General features: G+C 41.0%; 1 protein-coding gene across 2 annotated transcripts; it reads left to right on the forward strand.

Moving 5' to 3' along the window:
* The first annotated feature begins 1791 nt into the window (after nucleotides 1–1791).
* CHDH (choline dehydrogenase) lies at nucleotides 1792–16635 on the forward strand. Of its 2 annotated transcripts, none has more exons than XM_040076344.2 (8): nucleotides 1792–1902; nucleotides 6552–7354; nucleotides 8430–8581; nucleotides 11370–11499; nucleotides 12170–12304; nucleotides 13398–13540; nucleotides 14331–14433; nucleotides 15027–16635. In XM_040076344.2, exons 2-8 carry the CDS (start codon nucleotides 6607–6609, stop codon nucleotides 15443–15445), a joined length of 1830 nt encoding a protein of 609 aa, XP_039932278.1. In that variant the 5' UTR covers nucleotides 1792–1902; nucleotides 6552–6606; the 3' UTR covers nucleotides 15446–16635. The 2 variants fall into 2 exon arrangements, with proteins under 2 accessions (XP_039932278.1, XP_039932277.1); XM_040076343.2 differs by lacking the exon at nucleotides 1792–1902 and adding an exon at nucleotides 2665–2780.
* Nucleotides 16636–16697: the final 62 nt, after the last annotated feature.

Consider the following 16697-nt stretch of genomic DNA (forward strand, 5'->3'; position numbering starts at 1 on the left):
CTATCATCAGTTGTCATAATAATATTTATCAATAGATTATATTTAAGGAATTTTTTTGTGTATTTTAATAGGATTTAGAGAAAATGCACACAGAATTATTGAAATTATCATTTTCAATGTCCATACACCATAGAAGGTGTGCTAAAAAGCAATGTAAAACAATTGTCAATACTGGAGTTGTTGATTACTTTACTTAAATTATTTTATTTTCTTCCCTACTTTGAAAGAAACAAGTCATTTCAGTCTGAATCCAGCCCCTGCCAATTCCTCCCATGTTACTGGAATTCAGCTCCCCCTGCAACCTGATGTCTCCTCAGCCATCATCTCATCTCCTCTATTCCTTTTTGTTTAGAGTTTTACCCTGAGCAAGGGCTAAAAAATAACTAGTTCCTGAAGTGCAGTATTCCACTAATAGGTATAAAACTTAAGAGAAGGAAGGTGAAAGGCAAAATTTGCCAAAGCCAGTATAGACTAAGTCACCTAAGACTGAAATCATCTGCATCTTAATGGGATTTTAACATTCGAACATCCGTATAACTAAAACACTTCTTTTTCCAGATTTTTGCAAGCATCCAGGGGAAAATCTGCTGAATATACCTGATAAATATTGCAACAGAAAACAATGAGTAGTTTCAGCTTAGTTTGCAATGAATACTGACTTGAGAATAATAAATACTCAAGTATCCACGCATTAAAAAATAGCAAATTCACTGCACAGTATTCTCAAAATTTCTGTTTAAAGGCCTTGTGTATGATACAGTTGGTAAAAAGGGATAAGATATCATCGGGAATTTCTAGTCCACAAACCCATGAAATACTGGACACCTGCAAGAGCTCTTACAATGAAGCAGAAACACCTCTATTTTTTCACATTCCAAACGATGAACATGCTTTGAGATTTGTGCTCTGCCTCTACCCCTACTTAACTGCCAGATTTACCCTGTTACTTTGTGGAACTTCTATACTCTTATACATACTTAGTGCATATTTTCTATAAATGTTTTATTTGCTTACTGAGTAACAGCATTGAAAGTGTACAAAAATATTTCAACACTGCAAACACACATCAGTTTGGTTTCAAGCATTCTTAATCACTGCAAAGATTAAGGACCACTTATATCAAGTAGACATTTACTCATAGTTCCACAGGGAACAATTACTCTTTTCCATTAATGAATAATTATTCAGGAATTTGGAGTGTGGTGCTCAAGTGTGAACAACCAACCACCCAGAGACTGTCCAGTTATCTTCTTTACCCGATTAAGAACAAAAACATTAACAAGTAATTAAGCTAGAAAATTACTAATGATTAAATACATTCTGAGAAGAGTGATAAGGAAGGACTTGGAAAAAAACCCCCACCATCTACAAGCAACATCAACGATATTGCTGCAGAGGCCATTGTCCTTAGATAACATCAGAAAAGAAGTACAAGATGTCACAACAATATTGGTCTGTCTTCATAACATCAGTTTTGTTCTGCCATGAGCACTCTGAAAGGGCAAACAAGACTCCTGGGTTTACCCTCCAAGACTCTTCACACAATACCAATCCCTGGCCATTTCTCAGGGAATTTTATGAGATGCTTTCACCACCCGCACGTTTTAATGCAGTTTAGTCTACAACGAGCACGCACTACATTTGCATATACTGAAGATATTCAAAGGACAAAGTCAATACAGAAAGTAACTTATCTAGGTTATATTGTGGAATTATTAGTTCTTCTGCCTACCCAGCGGGAACCTGTTCAGAGTTATGATTGAGCACACACCAGTGATACAGACACACCCGAGAATCGTCACTGCTGAGGTGACGGCCAGCACGGACAGGCCCGGCGGGACAGCGCGCTCGCTCCTGTCACTGCCAGACCCAGGCTTTCTCCTGGAAACACGCACTGCACAGGTAAGGATCGCGATTAAAGCCTTCAACTGCGAGTTCCAGCTCAACTTTCAGGGACTGCCTCCGAGCACTGCTCCCAGCGCTCATACATACAGAGATACCTCCCGCCAGTGCCGGGGACAGCGAGGCAGGGGCACGGCGGGCACGGAGCGGGGACCCCTGGGGTTTCATCCCCAGCCGCGCTGCAGCTCCCAGTGCTCCCACTGGAGAGTTTTCGCAGCCGAGGCTGGGGGAAACATTTTGTTTTTTCCGCCCCACTAAAAGCGGGGCGAAGAAGTTGGAGCGCTCCGGGTCTGTCCCGCGCCTCGGAGTTCCGTGGCGGAGTTGAAAGCCCTGTCCCGGTGGCACCGGCGGAGCCGGCAGCCCCGTCCCGGCGGGGTGCCGCAGCGGCGGGGCAGCGCAGAGCGCAGCCGCCCGGGGACTCCGGTGGGACGGGCGCGGAAGGCTGAGGACTTCGGCCGCTGCCCCTCTGGGCGCTTTCGAAACGGTGCGAAGCCGCTCTGGCACATCCTGCACAGCGGCCAAAGGGTGCGTTCCGGGGGGGAAGTCCCAGCCGCGCTCCTTCCCGCAGCCCGCAGCCGCCTCCGCGCCCTCCCGCCGGCGGCCCCCGTTCCCGGGGACCAAGCCGCGCTCCGCCCGCCGGGCTGGGCCGGGCGGCGGCTGCCGAGGGTCGGCGGCAGCCCCCGCACACGAGCGGTCTCCCCGGCCTGGGCTGAGAGAGCCGCGGCCCGGTGGGTGTCCCGTCCTGCGGAGGGGACCGGGACAGACCCATCTCCCCCCTGCTCGGGCGGCAGCGGCCGCGGTGCCGGTCCGGTTCCGGAGCAGCCCCGGAGCTGCCGGAGCTCACGGACGCGCTTGTGCACAGAGGAGGAAGCGGCGGGGTAAGTCGGCTTGAACACTTTCAGCCCTGGAAATGAAACTCACCACAAAGTTTTTGAAAGTGAATGAGCTTTCTCCGTAACAGGACTGAAGGGGACGTTAGTCCAAAACATTCTGCGGCAAATACTTTTAAACCAGTTACACAGGCTGCAGCAGGGAAAAACAAGCGAACAAAAATCAAGATCGCTTTAGCCTGAGGAGTTCTTCCTCCTGCACTTTACACAGTCAGGCCCCACAGCATTTGGTGGTAACATGAAGGGTTAATGCCCTGACAAAGCGCCGTTGCTCCACTACATAATGTGTTGTCTATGCTGTGGACATCTTCTGGGAGGGGGTCATGTTTTACATCTGCCAAAGAGGATGTTCTTGTGTCTCTTTTGTCAACAGAGCAGGGAGTAAGTATTTCAGGCCCAATGACCCTCTCCTTTTTGTTTCAGGATCAGTTTAGAAGAAATGGGGTGGGATAGTGCTCGTGCTGAGGGACCACTGAAAGAGGAGAATGGATGTGAATCACTGTGGCAAAAAGAATTGTGCATTGAAACTAACATTTAGTCCATTGAAACTAATGTTTTAATCCATTCAATCAAAACACGTGTGCTAGATTTTAATTAAATCAGAGTGACTTGATTTTTGACCTCTGCACTTTAGGACTCAAAAGTACCGAGATTAGTGAATCATCTACACCCTGACTGTCAAAGTCACTTGACTGTTATGGCCAGGACACTGCTGACTGACTTCACTCCCAGCTCTCTTTGCAAGATAAAAATTCTTTCAGATGTTATTCTGCCAGACCTGTTCCATTTGAAGTAAAACAACGACAAAATGCAAAGAAAACCATGAAATAACATCTAACTACATAGCTGAAAAACATATGGAAGAAGATTTAAAATATATTACTTAAGTTACTTAAAAGGAACATTACATTTAGTTTTCTTGGCTGGCAGTTCAGCCCTCTCGCCCGGGCAGAGGGTGCCCTGTTCCGAGTCCCTTAGAGAAGTCTCTTTTCACGTATGACGCCAGATAAAGTTGCAACTGTAGGTACCCATGGATTACATCAGCCTGATACCGTATTCAGAAACGTGTTACAATGATTCAAGAAGCCCTAACACCTGGTTTCAGAGTTCCACTGCCCGCCTCTAGCTAACCAGTGCACGATTAACTGTACTATTATATTGTAGCAACAGAATTTTCCTGCTGAAATGCCCCACCACCCATAGGCCCTGCTGAATAGCAGCTTTGTAAGTACAAACTTCTATTTTAAAACAAGCTCCAGATTTTGAAGCTCTAATGCAATGCAGGGAATGTATTTTATGTTGCTGTCATATGCATTTCTGCACGTCTGCTCACTGATTACTGAGGAACATTTTACTGCAAGCTCATAAAGAGGTTGTGGGAGGAACCCAAATAAAGACACGCAGTAAAATCCGGTAAGGTCCAAAAGATTTTTTTGTTGTTTTTGGTAGTGAGTACAGAGTATACCAGTAGGACCACAGTGTATAAACTTCCCTATTTCTACCTCTTTCCTTTTGGCACAGCCACTGTAACATATAGAGGAGCTGGCCATAAAAATATAGTTCCCTGCTGGAACAGAGTATCTCTCCCAGATTATTAGGGCCCGTGCCCATATTCTACCAACCCCTCACCAATCTGCTGCTCCTGGATCAATAAAGTCCTGTGGCCTACCGGTTCTGCAGGTTAAACACAGGTTTACCTCTTCCATAACCCTCTTCTTCACAACCAAAATAAGTAAAAACCTCTCTCTTTGCATCCTCTACAGCATCACAAGAAGCTGATAAATATTTTTGTTCAAAAAAAAAAATAAAAAATCCTTTAATAGACTTCACCTGCAAAAAAACCCACACACAAACAAAACCCCAGAAAACACACACCACAACCAAAACACCACAACCTAAACCCCAACACAGCCTCCATCTTCGGCTGTCTTGGGTTTGAAAGACAGTTGTCTGCCAGGGAAAGTTAGAACCCCCCTTGGAATAGAGAATGTAAGCCCCCTTCCCTCCAAATTATTACAATTTTGTAATTAGGGGCTCTCAGGCAAAGATATGGCAAATAGGAGTAACAGTTCTTTACTAGGAATATTAAAAAAAAAAAAAAGTCCTGGAAAAAATCCTGAGAGAGTCAGGGATACGGACCTGGCACCCTGGTGATCAGGGTGTTGGAAGCAGTCCAAATAAGTCCTCCTGGAGTAACAGATGAGGTTCTGTGGAGAAGAAATGGTCCTGTAGAAAATCCAGTGGTGGTGAGATAGGTCCGTGGTCTTCCTCCAGGAACCCAGTGGAAAAACCGGATCCCTTGTGTGCTTGTGTCCTTATCTAGCTGGGAACAGCTGGCTCCTCCCCACTGTGTGGAGCATCTCACAATGGGATGATAGAATGTGTCATTGGTGGGCACTAATGGCCCATTATCAGAAGATGTCCTCCTGGAGGGGTGGTGAAAGAGATAACAAGCACTGCCCCACCTGGGTTTAATGGCCGGGCCATTATCAGGAGGCATCTGCCCCCCTCCCCCCTTGAGGGGCAAGAGAAGGACAAAACATCTCCCAAAACACAGCCTTCAACAGATGAAATAGAATACACATTTTGAGATTGCATAATCCAGGACATCAGCTGGGAACAATTTTGAATTATCTGTGTGATGAGAATCAGCTGTATGAACTTCAGGCTCAGACATAACCCCAGCTTTTTTTACAGAAGATTCAACTTGTATCATGAGAATGCTTGCTTATCTCTTTCAGCTGGGCAGTGCTGGAAGAGATAGGTGTAATGGACCCTGGATAAGTCACTGTTTCTAGAATACATACCAACAGCTTAGACAGAAGTCATGGGCCAGGGAGAAATATTATTTACAGCCCAAGGATACCCCATTTCACTAATTGCTTAGACCAAAAGGAATGGTTACAAGGGAGAGAGCAGGAGAAACCCTTCAGGCTGGCCAGCAGGATCAGTGCCTGTGACATACAGAAAATCTGGCACTGAGTCCCTGAGCCCAAATCAGTGCAACACAGAGCTAAACCTGTGGTTAAAGCTCATAGGCTTCTCTTAAAGAAAGAAAACAAAAACAAAACAAAACAAACAAACAAACAAAAAAAAAAGAAAAAAAAAAAAAAGAACACCTTTCCATTCTTACTCAGCCTAAGGATCTGGTGGTGTTAGATTGTGACTTCTTGGAGCACCCTTGCAGGATCTGGGGTTTAGCAGCAAGGTAGAAATGCACAGATGAATAGATTTTGCCTTTCCCTGTGTTAGGAGACACATCTGCAAATCCAGCAGTTTTCGCCTTGGGGATAGCTGGAAATGAGTTTGCTACCTGTTTTGTGGAGACACTCTGGCAGAATGTGCAGCAAGCATACTCATCATTTCCATTGTGAATTGCATTCTGTCAGACTTAGAGAGAAGTTTTTGAAATTGTTGTTCTTAAATTCTTGCCTATTAGAGATGGATAAAGAGAGACTACAAGGAATGCAACAGTTTCCACCTCTTATGGGTTTGGCAAATACTTGAAGAGGTTCATCTGTCTCAGGAACCAGAAGCAAATCAAAATCAGACTGCATATAATATAAGACAGTACATTTGACTGCTGCATAGACTGCATTAAAAGAATAATAAGACAGTAAATGTTTACTGGTTTATTGCCATTGTTAACTATTTGGGGAGTGAAAATGGGTAAAGTATACCCCTGTCACCTGAAAATTACTGACATTTTAGAGGTAGTAATGCTTACATCTTAATTAGTATCTTTGTGGTTTTTTCTAGGGTAAACCATTGGGGTTTTGTCAGAAATTCTGCAAGTGACAAACTATCAGTAAAGATGTCATATTTAATGAAAGGATTCAAATGTCACAGCCCTGCGATGTGCAAAGTAGCAGGAAGCCTGTTTAAAGTACACACATTAAGGAACACGCTAGGCATCAATGAACGACAATTCAAAATTTCACGTGCATCATCTCAGCTGAGCTCTGAAAAGGCAAACTCTTATAATTACATCATCGTAGGAGCTGGATCAGCGGGCTGTGTGCTGGCCAACAGGCTGACAGAAGACCCGCAGAGCACCGTGCTGCTTTTGGAAGCGGGCCCTAAAGACACCCTGCTGGGCAGTAAAAGGCTGATGTGGAAGATTCACATGCCCGCTGCATTAACCTACAACCTCTGCGATGAGAAATACAACTGGTACTACCACACCACGCCCCAGAGGCACATGGATAACCGAGTGATGTACTGGCCCCGGGGCAGGGTGTGGGGCGGCTCCTCCTCCCTCAATGCCATGGTCTACATCCGCGGCCACGCCGAGGATTACAACCGCTGGAGCAGCCAGGGGGCTCCGGGCTGGGACTATGAGCATTGCCTGCCCTATTTTAAGAAGGCACAGACGCACGAGCTGGGGCCGGATCAGTACCGAGGTGGGAATGGCCCCCTGCACGTGTCGAGAGGGAAAACGAAGCATCCTCTTCACCAGGCGTTCCTGGAGGCAGCCCAGCAGGCGGGATATCCCTTCACAGATGACATGAACGGCTACCAGCAGGAGGGCTTTGGCTGGATGGACATGACCATACACCGAGGTAAACCACAAAGGGCTCCTCGAGTAGTTTCTGACCCAAAAATAATTTTAAAATGTTGACGTATAATCTGCGCTGAATGCCACTTGAGGGTTTAGGTTACTGCCCAGCCATGGCACTCTGTATTTATACCCTATTGTAATAAATACGATTCACCAAATTCGATAAATCAAAATTTTGGAATTTTATTGAGAGACAAAATGACAGTCTCGGACAGCCACAATTAAAAGGACAGCGTCGAGCCCGGGATCGGCGCTGGGTGAATGCGGCAACGCACTTAGCTAGTATGTCACCCCCCAAGTTCACATTTCTGGCTTGGAGCAGTCTCTTTTTATACACTGGATCGCTGAGAGAAACTCGGGACTCTGAGGTTCCTCCTTCTGAGGCAGCCTCATTAGACATTCATGTTCCAGTTCTGGGGTTCTGAATAGAGTTGCTCGAGAAGACAATGCCCTTAATCGTCGTGTCCAGGTGTGGTGTGGAGATGTTAATTTCAGGAGGAGAAGGATGAGATATCGATCTGTTGTAATCATCTGGTTCTCAGGGCTTCCATCTCCTTTTTCCGTTGTCTTTGTTCTCCCTTTAACGATTCCCAGCAGAGGTATCCTCATGTCCCTTTTTCGGGTAATTCCTATCATAGTTTCCTCGTGTCCCTCTTATGTCTTTTCTGGCAAAAGAAATTCCTGCACCCTTCTCTGGGCAGCTTTCATCTGAGCTAACTCTTGGTATACTGGATTAGAAACAAAACTTATATTTATAGGGGTTGAATTACATCTTACATCTTTTAACACGAATTAACTTTAGGACATATATCACACTATTCATTTCTCAGCAGCTTGCTATCAGAGTACTGTGCATTTCATTGTAAGTTGCATTGGTAGGAAAGTCCTGATTCACAGTTAAATTACGTCATTGCGAAATCTATGTTAAATTAATATCTTTAATTATTATATGAAGTCGCATTTTCTTTGACCTCTATGAAGACTTTCCCCCTGTAGGCATCCTGGTGGTTATAGGCCAAAATCTGAAGCATACTGAGCATGACTATTTTGATGTTTAACGTAAATATACATTGTAGGTCAAAGATGGAGCACAGCTAGTGCTTATCTTCGCCCAGCCATATCACGCCCAAATTTCTCAGTTGCAGAGAAGACACTTGTAACAAAAATCTTGTTCCAAGGAACAAAATGCATTGGTGTTGAGTATGTGAAAAATGGGCAAAAGAAAAAGGTAAGAGATTTTCAATTTCCACTATGAAAAGTACGATTCAAAGCTAAATTATATATTTCTTTTAAAAATGTCTGTTAAAAATGGCACTGTGCAAAATGTTCATTTTTTAGCAGTGATGTTGTTTCTTCCAGTATCCTTGTCAGTTATTTTACAGTTGTATTGATTTAGAGATTAACTTCATCATCACATATCCATCTCCCAGTGCTGAGGGCACAAGCCATAACTTGATGTTACACAGAGTGTTGTGTAAGATGTCTGACTGGAGCCTGTGGTGCAACCATGCCCTGTCCCAGCACACTGACCTGCAATGGGGATGTTTCTGAAAAACAATTCTGGTAGAGGAAAATCTGTAAAAGCCGGATGCTGAAATCTGAATGGCTCAAGGGATAAATGTCAAATGTTGCCTTATGGTCAGCTGTGGAATGAACATTTCTTAGTTTCAGTCCAACTTCGGCTGAAAATGTGATTGTGTGGAAGGAAGCTCGAATTGTCATTACAAAATTCTTTGGATAATTGGTTCATTTTATGTCTCTTTCAATCCATTAACTTCTAGAAGACCTAAACCATCCTCACTTGCCTTAACAGCTGATTATGGACTAGCCTGTAACTAGGATATTGCCTAAAAGGGGTTTGTATGCTAATAACCAAAGACATTTAGTCACAAACGATTATAAAACCATTAAGAAGTGTAATAGTGTAATAATAATATCCTAGAGAGAGGTGAGAACAAATCCTGGTGGTTTGTGTTCAGTAATCTTTATAAAACTCAGCAGACGAGATCTGTGACTGAGCACCTGCCAGAAGTTAAAATGCAGTATAAATAATCTGTTCTTTGATTTTCTAAAGCACAGATCAAATCTGCTGCTTTCTAAATGGATTGCAAATGATATGGAAAAAAAAAAAAAAAAAGTTGCAGAACCTGTAACTGATTTAATAAGCTATTAAATTTCTGTGAAAACAGTACTTCTAATTGCTGTTCTAACACCATTATCAAGATCAATTTTGTTGAAGCAAGTCTTTGAAACCCAATTACACATGACCAAAGACTTTCTGAACACTGAACCATTTAATTGTGAAATTCTTCAATTGCTATGAATTTTCATACATACTAATATATGTATGAAATCTACATAGTGAATAACATATATATCTATCATGTATTGTACAGAATAGCAACTTCAAAATATTTCCCTTCCTTCTCTCCCCCTCCCTCTTCTCCCCCAGCATCAAAACTCCAGGATTAGTCTGCTTTTAATTTCTGGGAAAATTTATACCTGTCAGGATGGAAGAACTAACAATTTTATTCCATTATGAACATCAACATGAAGCAATTGACTACATTAAAGTGTTTTTGTGTGTACAGTGTGTTTTAGATAGAATCTCTTTTACGTCAGTCATCAGCAAAGTGAAAAGATCACCAAGACCTGATTCAAAAATTATTCAGAACCTATTCACCAGGCAGTGACTTGTTATTTGTCTAACACTGAAGTCTTAGAGATCTCCCAGGGCTTCAGTAAGCCTTCTGACAAAAGTAGGAAAGGTAGACTGAACATTCATGGAGTTTTTAAGTTCCAAATCAAGCAGAAAAGTATATTTATACTTTATATTTCATATAAAGGATTAATTTTTAAATGTATTATAGACTAACCCAAACAAAAGTGCATCAGTCACTTTTTCCTCTCAGCATGTTAGCTGTGATATTATGAAAAACTTTGTGTGGGCCAAGAAAAAATACAGTGCTGACTTTGCAGTGGGTTTAGACTGAGCAAGCATCATTTGAACACTGCTCTGAACTGGTACCAGTTCTGTGTGTACCACAGAAAATGTAACAAAAGTTAAATAAGTTTGTATAAATGCAAAATACAGCTCTAAGTATTGATTCAACAGGCTCTAATATGGTGTTTATTAGTCTTAACATGCTAACGATTGCCCAGAGCAAACAATAAACAAAAGATAACAGCACTGGCCATCTGTTCACCATGTTGGATAAATAGTGTGAAAATGCTTTTTATTATTATTACACTTGGATGCTACTGTAGCAACCATCTCATTTGCCATCATTCTGTGTAGCTGAGGTGCCATTCAAAAAGGACAGGGTTACAAGTTAATATGCATTCCATACTAACCTGGTAAAACTGAGCCAAATGCAGAGAATAATTTAGCAGCCTGTACCGTGACCAGCTCAGGGTTCAGACCAAACCATTTGATGAAAAGTCAGTCAGCAAAAGAAAATTCCTTCTATGCCTGCAGTCAATTTTATCAGTAGTGCTTTAGTGGGTGGGAGGGCTTTTGAGGACTACCATGAGCTAAGAAATCAAACTTTAGCCTCGTTTGAATTAAAAAAACACCAAAAAAAAAAAAAAAAAAAAAAAAAAAAGCTCTTGAGAATTTTTGAGCTACCATGTCTGTGAATTCCAAATCTTCCGTAGGAATTTCAGTTTTAATTCATAAAGAGATACTGAAAATGGCAGAGAAGCTTAGCTGCTTGATCCGAGTGCCACAGGTACTCTTCCCCTGGCAAGTAGGATAGGAGCTGGGCTGAATATTTCTGTGCCATACAGTTTGAGTGGATTGTAAAGATGGGAATAAATACAAGAATGATCAAAGTAAAAGCTTGATTACTTCTCTCTGTGGAAAATTCTGACAAGACAGGAATACATTTAAATGAGGAAAATGTGAGGGAAGGGTGTCTAATCTGGATCAGCACGTCCAAAGAGCAGTCCCTGACGCTGCTTGCATTCAGCTCAGGCTTAATAACCTTAGGGCTTTTGTGCTCATTTCCTTTTAGGTTTTTGCCAATAAGGAAGTTATTTTAAGTGGAGGTGCCATAAATTCCCCGCAGCTTCTTATGTTGTCTGGAATAGGAAATGCAGATGATCTAAAAAAACTGGGGATCCCTGTTGTTTGCCATCTTCCAGGTAATTTTTTTTTTCTTTCTTCTTTCATCTTCTTATGGATGCAACTGAACAATCATTAAACTAGATTAATCATGAAATTGAGTTTTCATGTCAAGACAACACATGTTGAAAACTTGTTTGTTACAAATCAGTGGAAAGATGTATTGATTTTATGTAAATCAGTGGAAACATGCATTGATCTCAGAACTAAGCAACAAACTCCTTCTCTTTCTTCATCACATTTGACAGTGAAAAATCCCTTTCTGAAGGCATATCTTCATAGTTAAGCAGCACACTTGTCATTAAGAGTTTTGGTTTAGTTTTGATCCACAACAGATTGTATAAACTCCCACTGTCATAAATATTCAAATATAGAAGAAATAACATGAAGTTTTCCTTAAAGCTAAAGAAGTAAGCACAGTGGCAAATTTCGAACAACTGATATATCTGCCATTTAACTTTCTAATTTCATCCTAGTTATGCTATGTTTATGTAAAACCTTATTCTGACGTGAGCAAAAGGCTGATGTGACTCATGGCCTTGGTCTGTGGCATCACTGCCCTTGTAAGAGGTTGGTTTAGTTCCCACTTCAGATGTTCTCTGCTTGAAACATGGTGGGTAATTGTTTAGTGTGAAATAACCTTTTTTTCCTCCCTCTTTCTTCTCCCTCCCTCCTCTCTACCCCCTGCAGGAGTAGGCCAGAACCTTCAAGATCATTTAGAAGTGTATGTGCAGCAAAAGTGCACCAAACCTATTACTCTATATAGTGCACAAAAGCCACTTAACATGGTGAGGATTGGTCTCGAATGGCTTTGGAAATTTACAGGTATGAAGCAAAGTATGCAATCATTCTACCACTGACTGATTTAGAATTATGACAGCCTGTTATCTGTGAGTTTTATAGTCGGGGAGCCTTAATATGTAATCTTTTTCATGTTCTGGGAAATAACTGGAACTTGCAAATGGATTTGAACTATTTATTTTCTTCTATACTAGAGTATTTTAAAGTTTTTATGTCTTAGGTAATGAAGGAGGTTATTATACACCACTTTTAACATTCCTATATCTCATGCATAGAAAAATTATATATTTAAAAAATCATTGCTACTAAGAAAAGCTATTGCTAAAAAGATGGAGAAAATATTCTATTTTAAATCAATGTGATGCCAGTAAAAACATATTGTTGAACTGACTTAAGTTTTCTGTAAAATTGTCTCAAAAGAATTTGTTTGTTGCTCTGATCAGAATCATTTTGACCTGCAGGTAAATGTGAATTGACTTGCCTTAAAATGACACATGCATTTTACAGTACCCCAGTCATAAGTTGAACCTTTAAAAGGATTTGTAAATAGAATCCTTGGTGTCAGTTAAATAGCTTGGCCAAAGTTGAGCTCCACATCACTTGCTGAATTATGTTATTATTTGGCAACTTCTTCTGGGTATACGTGGCTTTTTACCATGCAAGTAAGTATTGAGGCCTAACTCACAGTTTTAAACAGAAATGAAAATAACGTAAGGCACATTGCAGGGCTTTCATCTTTCCCTTCAGGCACTGTGGGTGGCTCTGCCTATTCCATGTGACTGATGGGATAACGGAGTGCACGTCATGGCGAGAGCACTGCAGGAATATCAGGATGTGCAGCCAGTATCCTCTGAACCTCTTAGGATCCAAACCTGCTTCTGGAGTCAGACCCTTGGCCTGCCACTTACAGTGAGATAACTGTAACATCCCATTCTCACATCAGTGGGATTTCCAAAATTACACATATTTACATTTATCCAGGAATTAAAAAGCAGATGAAAGTGATGCACACTGCTTAATCTATGAGCAGTTCATAACGGATTTGCATTCCTTGCAATTGACCATGGACATATATATTATAAATTAATGGCATTTTATCTCTCCTTAAACTCTCTAGGTGAGGGAGCCACTGCCCATTTAGAATCTGGTGGTTTCATCCGAAGTGAACCGGGGGTTCCTCACCCTGACATTCAGTTCCACTTTCTCCCATCTCAGGTGATTGACCATGGTCGGGTTGCTTCCACAACAGAAGCTTACCAGGTGAGTTGAAGAGGATGTCCCAGGAAGGTTTTGTAGACATTGGCAAGGAGGTTTACGCTCCATTACATGGATGTTGATAAATTTGGTTATATACAGAAAAATACTTTGTTCAGTATAATATGAAATAGACTGCTTAACCTCCTCTATGGGAAAAAAAACCCACAGTCTTGTTAGTTGATATTGCCACCAAACTTATATTAGTTTTTATCTCTGGGAAAGAAGGCAAGTATTGTATTAAGTATTCACTCTACTTTAGTGCCCTAGTGCTGTGGGCTAGGACACAATTTTGCAGTGGAACAAGTTGTTCCCTGTTCCACTGCAGTTTAGACAAAGGTTTAAGTGAAAAATATAAAGAAACACTCATTTATTCACTGGCACAAATCCTTTTTAGGCTATCATTTTGACCCAAAATTCTGAATGCTAATTCTGGGGAACTGTCACTGAATATACATGTTTTTCCTTGTTGATCTCTTTCCTTCAGAGACATAATAATTTGGTCCAGTTGCTGTTTAAATTAGAGTGCTCCAATACTACTAAATTGGAATGGTTGCATTTCAAATGAAAAGAACAGCTGTGAGTTGATGTGACAGGCGTATTTCCTCCCTGCAATGGAATGACATATTTAGAAAAGAAATTATGTAAAGTGGAAAAGTGTTCAATGGTGTTTGCCATCTCTGGTTAATGTTTACGTTTGCTGAATTTGTAAAGTCTGTCAAAAAAAAAAAAAAAAGGCTGAATTTGGAAGCAGATCTGGTGGGATTGTGTCCTGAGCGCAGTGTGGGTGTTGCAGGTCCACGTGGGACCCATGAGGAGCACAAGTGTGGGCTGGCTGAAGCTGAAGAGTTCAGACCCAAACGACCACCCCATCATTGAGCCCAACTACCTGTCAACAGGTAAATGCAGCCTCTCCTTGCTCTGATGTCAGCTCACTTCCCTCCTGTTTCAGTAGCTGATTTTTGTGCCTACTAAACACCAATTCAGAAGTGCTGGTTGGTACATTGTTACTTATTTCTCATTAAAAATCAACTAGTGTGAAAAGAGGTGATTGTGCAAAGCACTGTATAAACCAGAAAGAATTCCCTGTTGGGGATAAATTCAGAATTCTCAGTATCTGCTGTGTGCTGTTGTTTGTTTCATCACCACCTGTGCTTGTGAAGGAATGATTTTTTTTTTTTTTGCTTCTTTGTGTTAAGACTATTCTCCTTTTCCTAGACAGTGGGTACAGCAAGATAAAGTGCAATTCCTCGTAGTTCATGTCTTCCCTTTTCAGGTTGTGCAATGTAAGCGACAGTTTTGTTCACAGTGAATGTAAATATCTGTGACTTTGAAAAATATTCTGCATTATTATGGCTTTCGGCAAGAAGTGAGAGACTTTCCTTCCAGCCTTTTTTTTTCCCTGCAATGCTGCTTGTTTCTGTTTTGCATTCTGTATATACCAGTAAATTGAATGTGTACTTACAATTTTTCATATTTTCTCTCTATACAGAAAGAGATATTTGGGAGTTCCGCCAGTGTGTCAAGTTGACCAGAGAGATCTTTGCTCAGAAAGCTTTTGAAAAATTTCGTGGGCCTGAAATTCGACCGGGAGATCATGTTCAATCTGACAAAGAAATAGATGCTTTTGTGAGGCAGAAGGCTGATAGTGCTTACCATCCTTCCTGCACCTGTAAAATGGGTCAGCCTTCAGACAGCACTGCTGTGGTGGATCCCCAGACAAAAGTAATTGGTGTTGAAAACTTGAGAGTAGTTGATGCTTCAATAATGCCCAGTGTTGTCACTGGAAACCTGAATGCCCCAACTATCATGATAGCAGAGAAAGCTGCAGATATAATTAAGGGTCTCCCATCACTTCAGGAGAAAAATGTTCCTGTATATAAGCCCAAGACCTTGGAAACCCAGAGATAAATAAATATTATCATCCTTCCATATAATTTGCTATTAAGGCTTTCATCAGCATGTTGGTATCTCACACTGAATATGCCAACATGATAAATATCATGCAAAACTACATATCCTATTAAAATAACTATTAAATTGAATAATTTTTTTGGTATTAGACTACCTACGGTGTTTTTAATCAGCTGGCTTAAGTTGTGTATTTTAGAATCATAGAAAATGCTGGAAGAGACCAATCAGGATCATTGAGTCCAACTCCTGACCCTGTGCAGGACAGTCCAAGAATCACAAATTTAGTTAAATACGACCTTTTGAGGTAAATTCAAATTTTCTGTGGAAGAGAAGCTGTTTCTAAATGACACAATGGTTGTACACATCAGCCAGAAATACCCTGCAATTGCATGAGGAATGGAAGAGATTAATGTGTGCTATTTTGAAAATGATTGTTATTTGAAGAATTTTAACTGCTCTGAGAACGTTACTCAGGATAACAAATAATCAGTGATCACCACATCCTGCAAAGAATGGTCAAGCAAATTATGCAATTTCATATTCAAGAGCTGAATTAGTTTGCATCAGAATTCCTAGGAATGGGAGGAACCTGCATGTGCTCAGAGTTTGTCAAACACTGTTTTTATTAAAGGAATGCACAGTTTACAAATCCTCACTCAATGTTAGATTTCACTAAGCTCAGCAGCCTCTAACAGTACAGCATTCAGGGAGAAGACATACGGTGTATTTATCAGAAACTTATTTTTCTAAAAAATGCAGAACTGGAGTTGATATTTATAAAATTCTACTGAAAAGTTCTGGGTTGTGGTTTGTTTGTTTTTTGTTGTTGTTGTTTTGGTTTGGTTTTGGGGTTTTCTTTGTGGAGTTTTTGTTTGTTTGTTTTTTCACAAAGAGCTTAGTAAAATTCTGAGCTGTACCACTAGCAGTAAGAGATCTGCACTTCTTATAACATCCTTAAAGTGACCAGTCTTTGCTCAGATGTTTGTTTGCAAAATATGTTTATCAGTAAATATTCTGAATGGTGCCTTGCTATTGCTCAAATTTTATTTAGAAAAATTACAACCAACCTATACTTAAAATGAAATTTACTCAAAATAACTGTATAAGATCAGATATTGATGATATCTGGGAAGAGGCCTTTTTAAATCGGAAGACAAATATGTGAATTCAGTGAATCAATGCTATATTCTAGTTAGGACTTAAATCTTTGCTTTTTTAATTTTCAGATGTGTAAGTTAAGATACTTGGG

Source organism: Hirundo rustica, chromosome 12, assembly GCF_015227805.2.
Source record: "Hirundo rustica isolate bHirRus1 chromosome 12, bHirRus1.pri.v3, whole genome shotgun sequence".
NCBI lineage: Eukaryota > Metazoa > Chordata > Aves > Passeriformes > Hirundinidae > Hirundo > Hirundo rustica.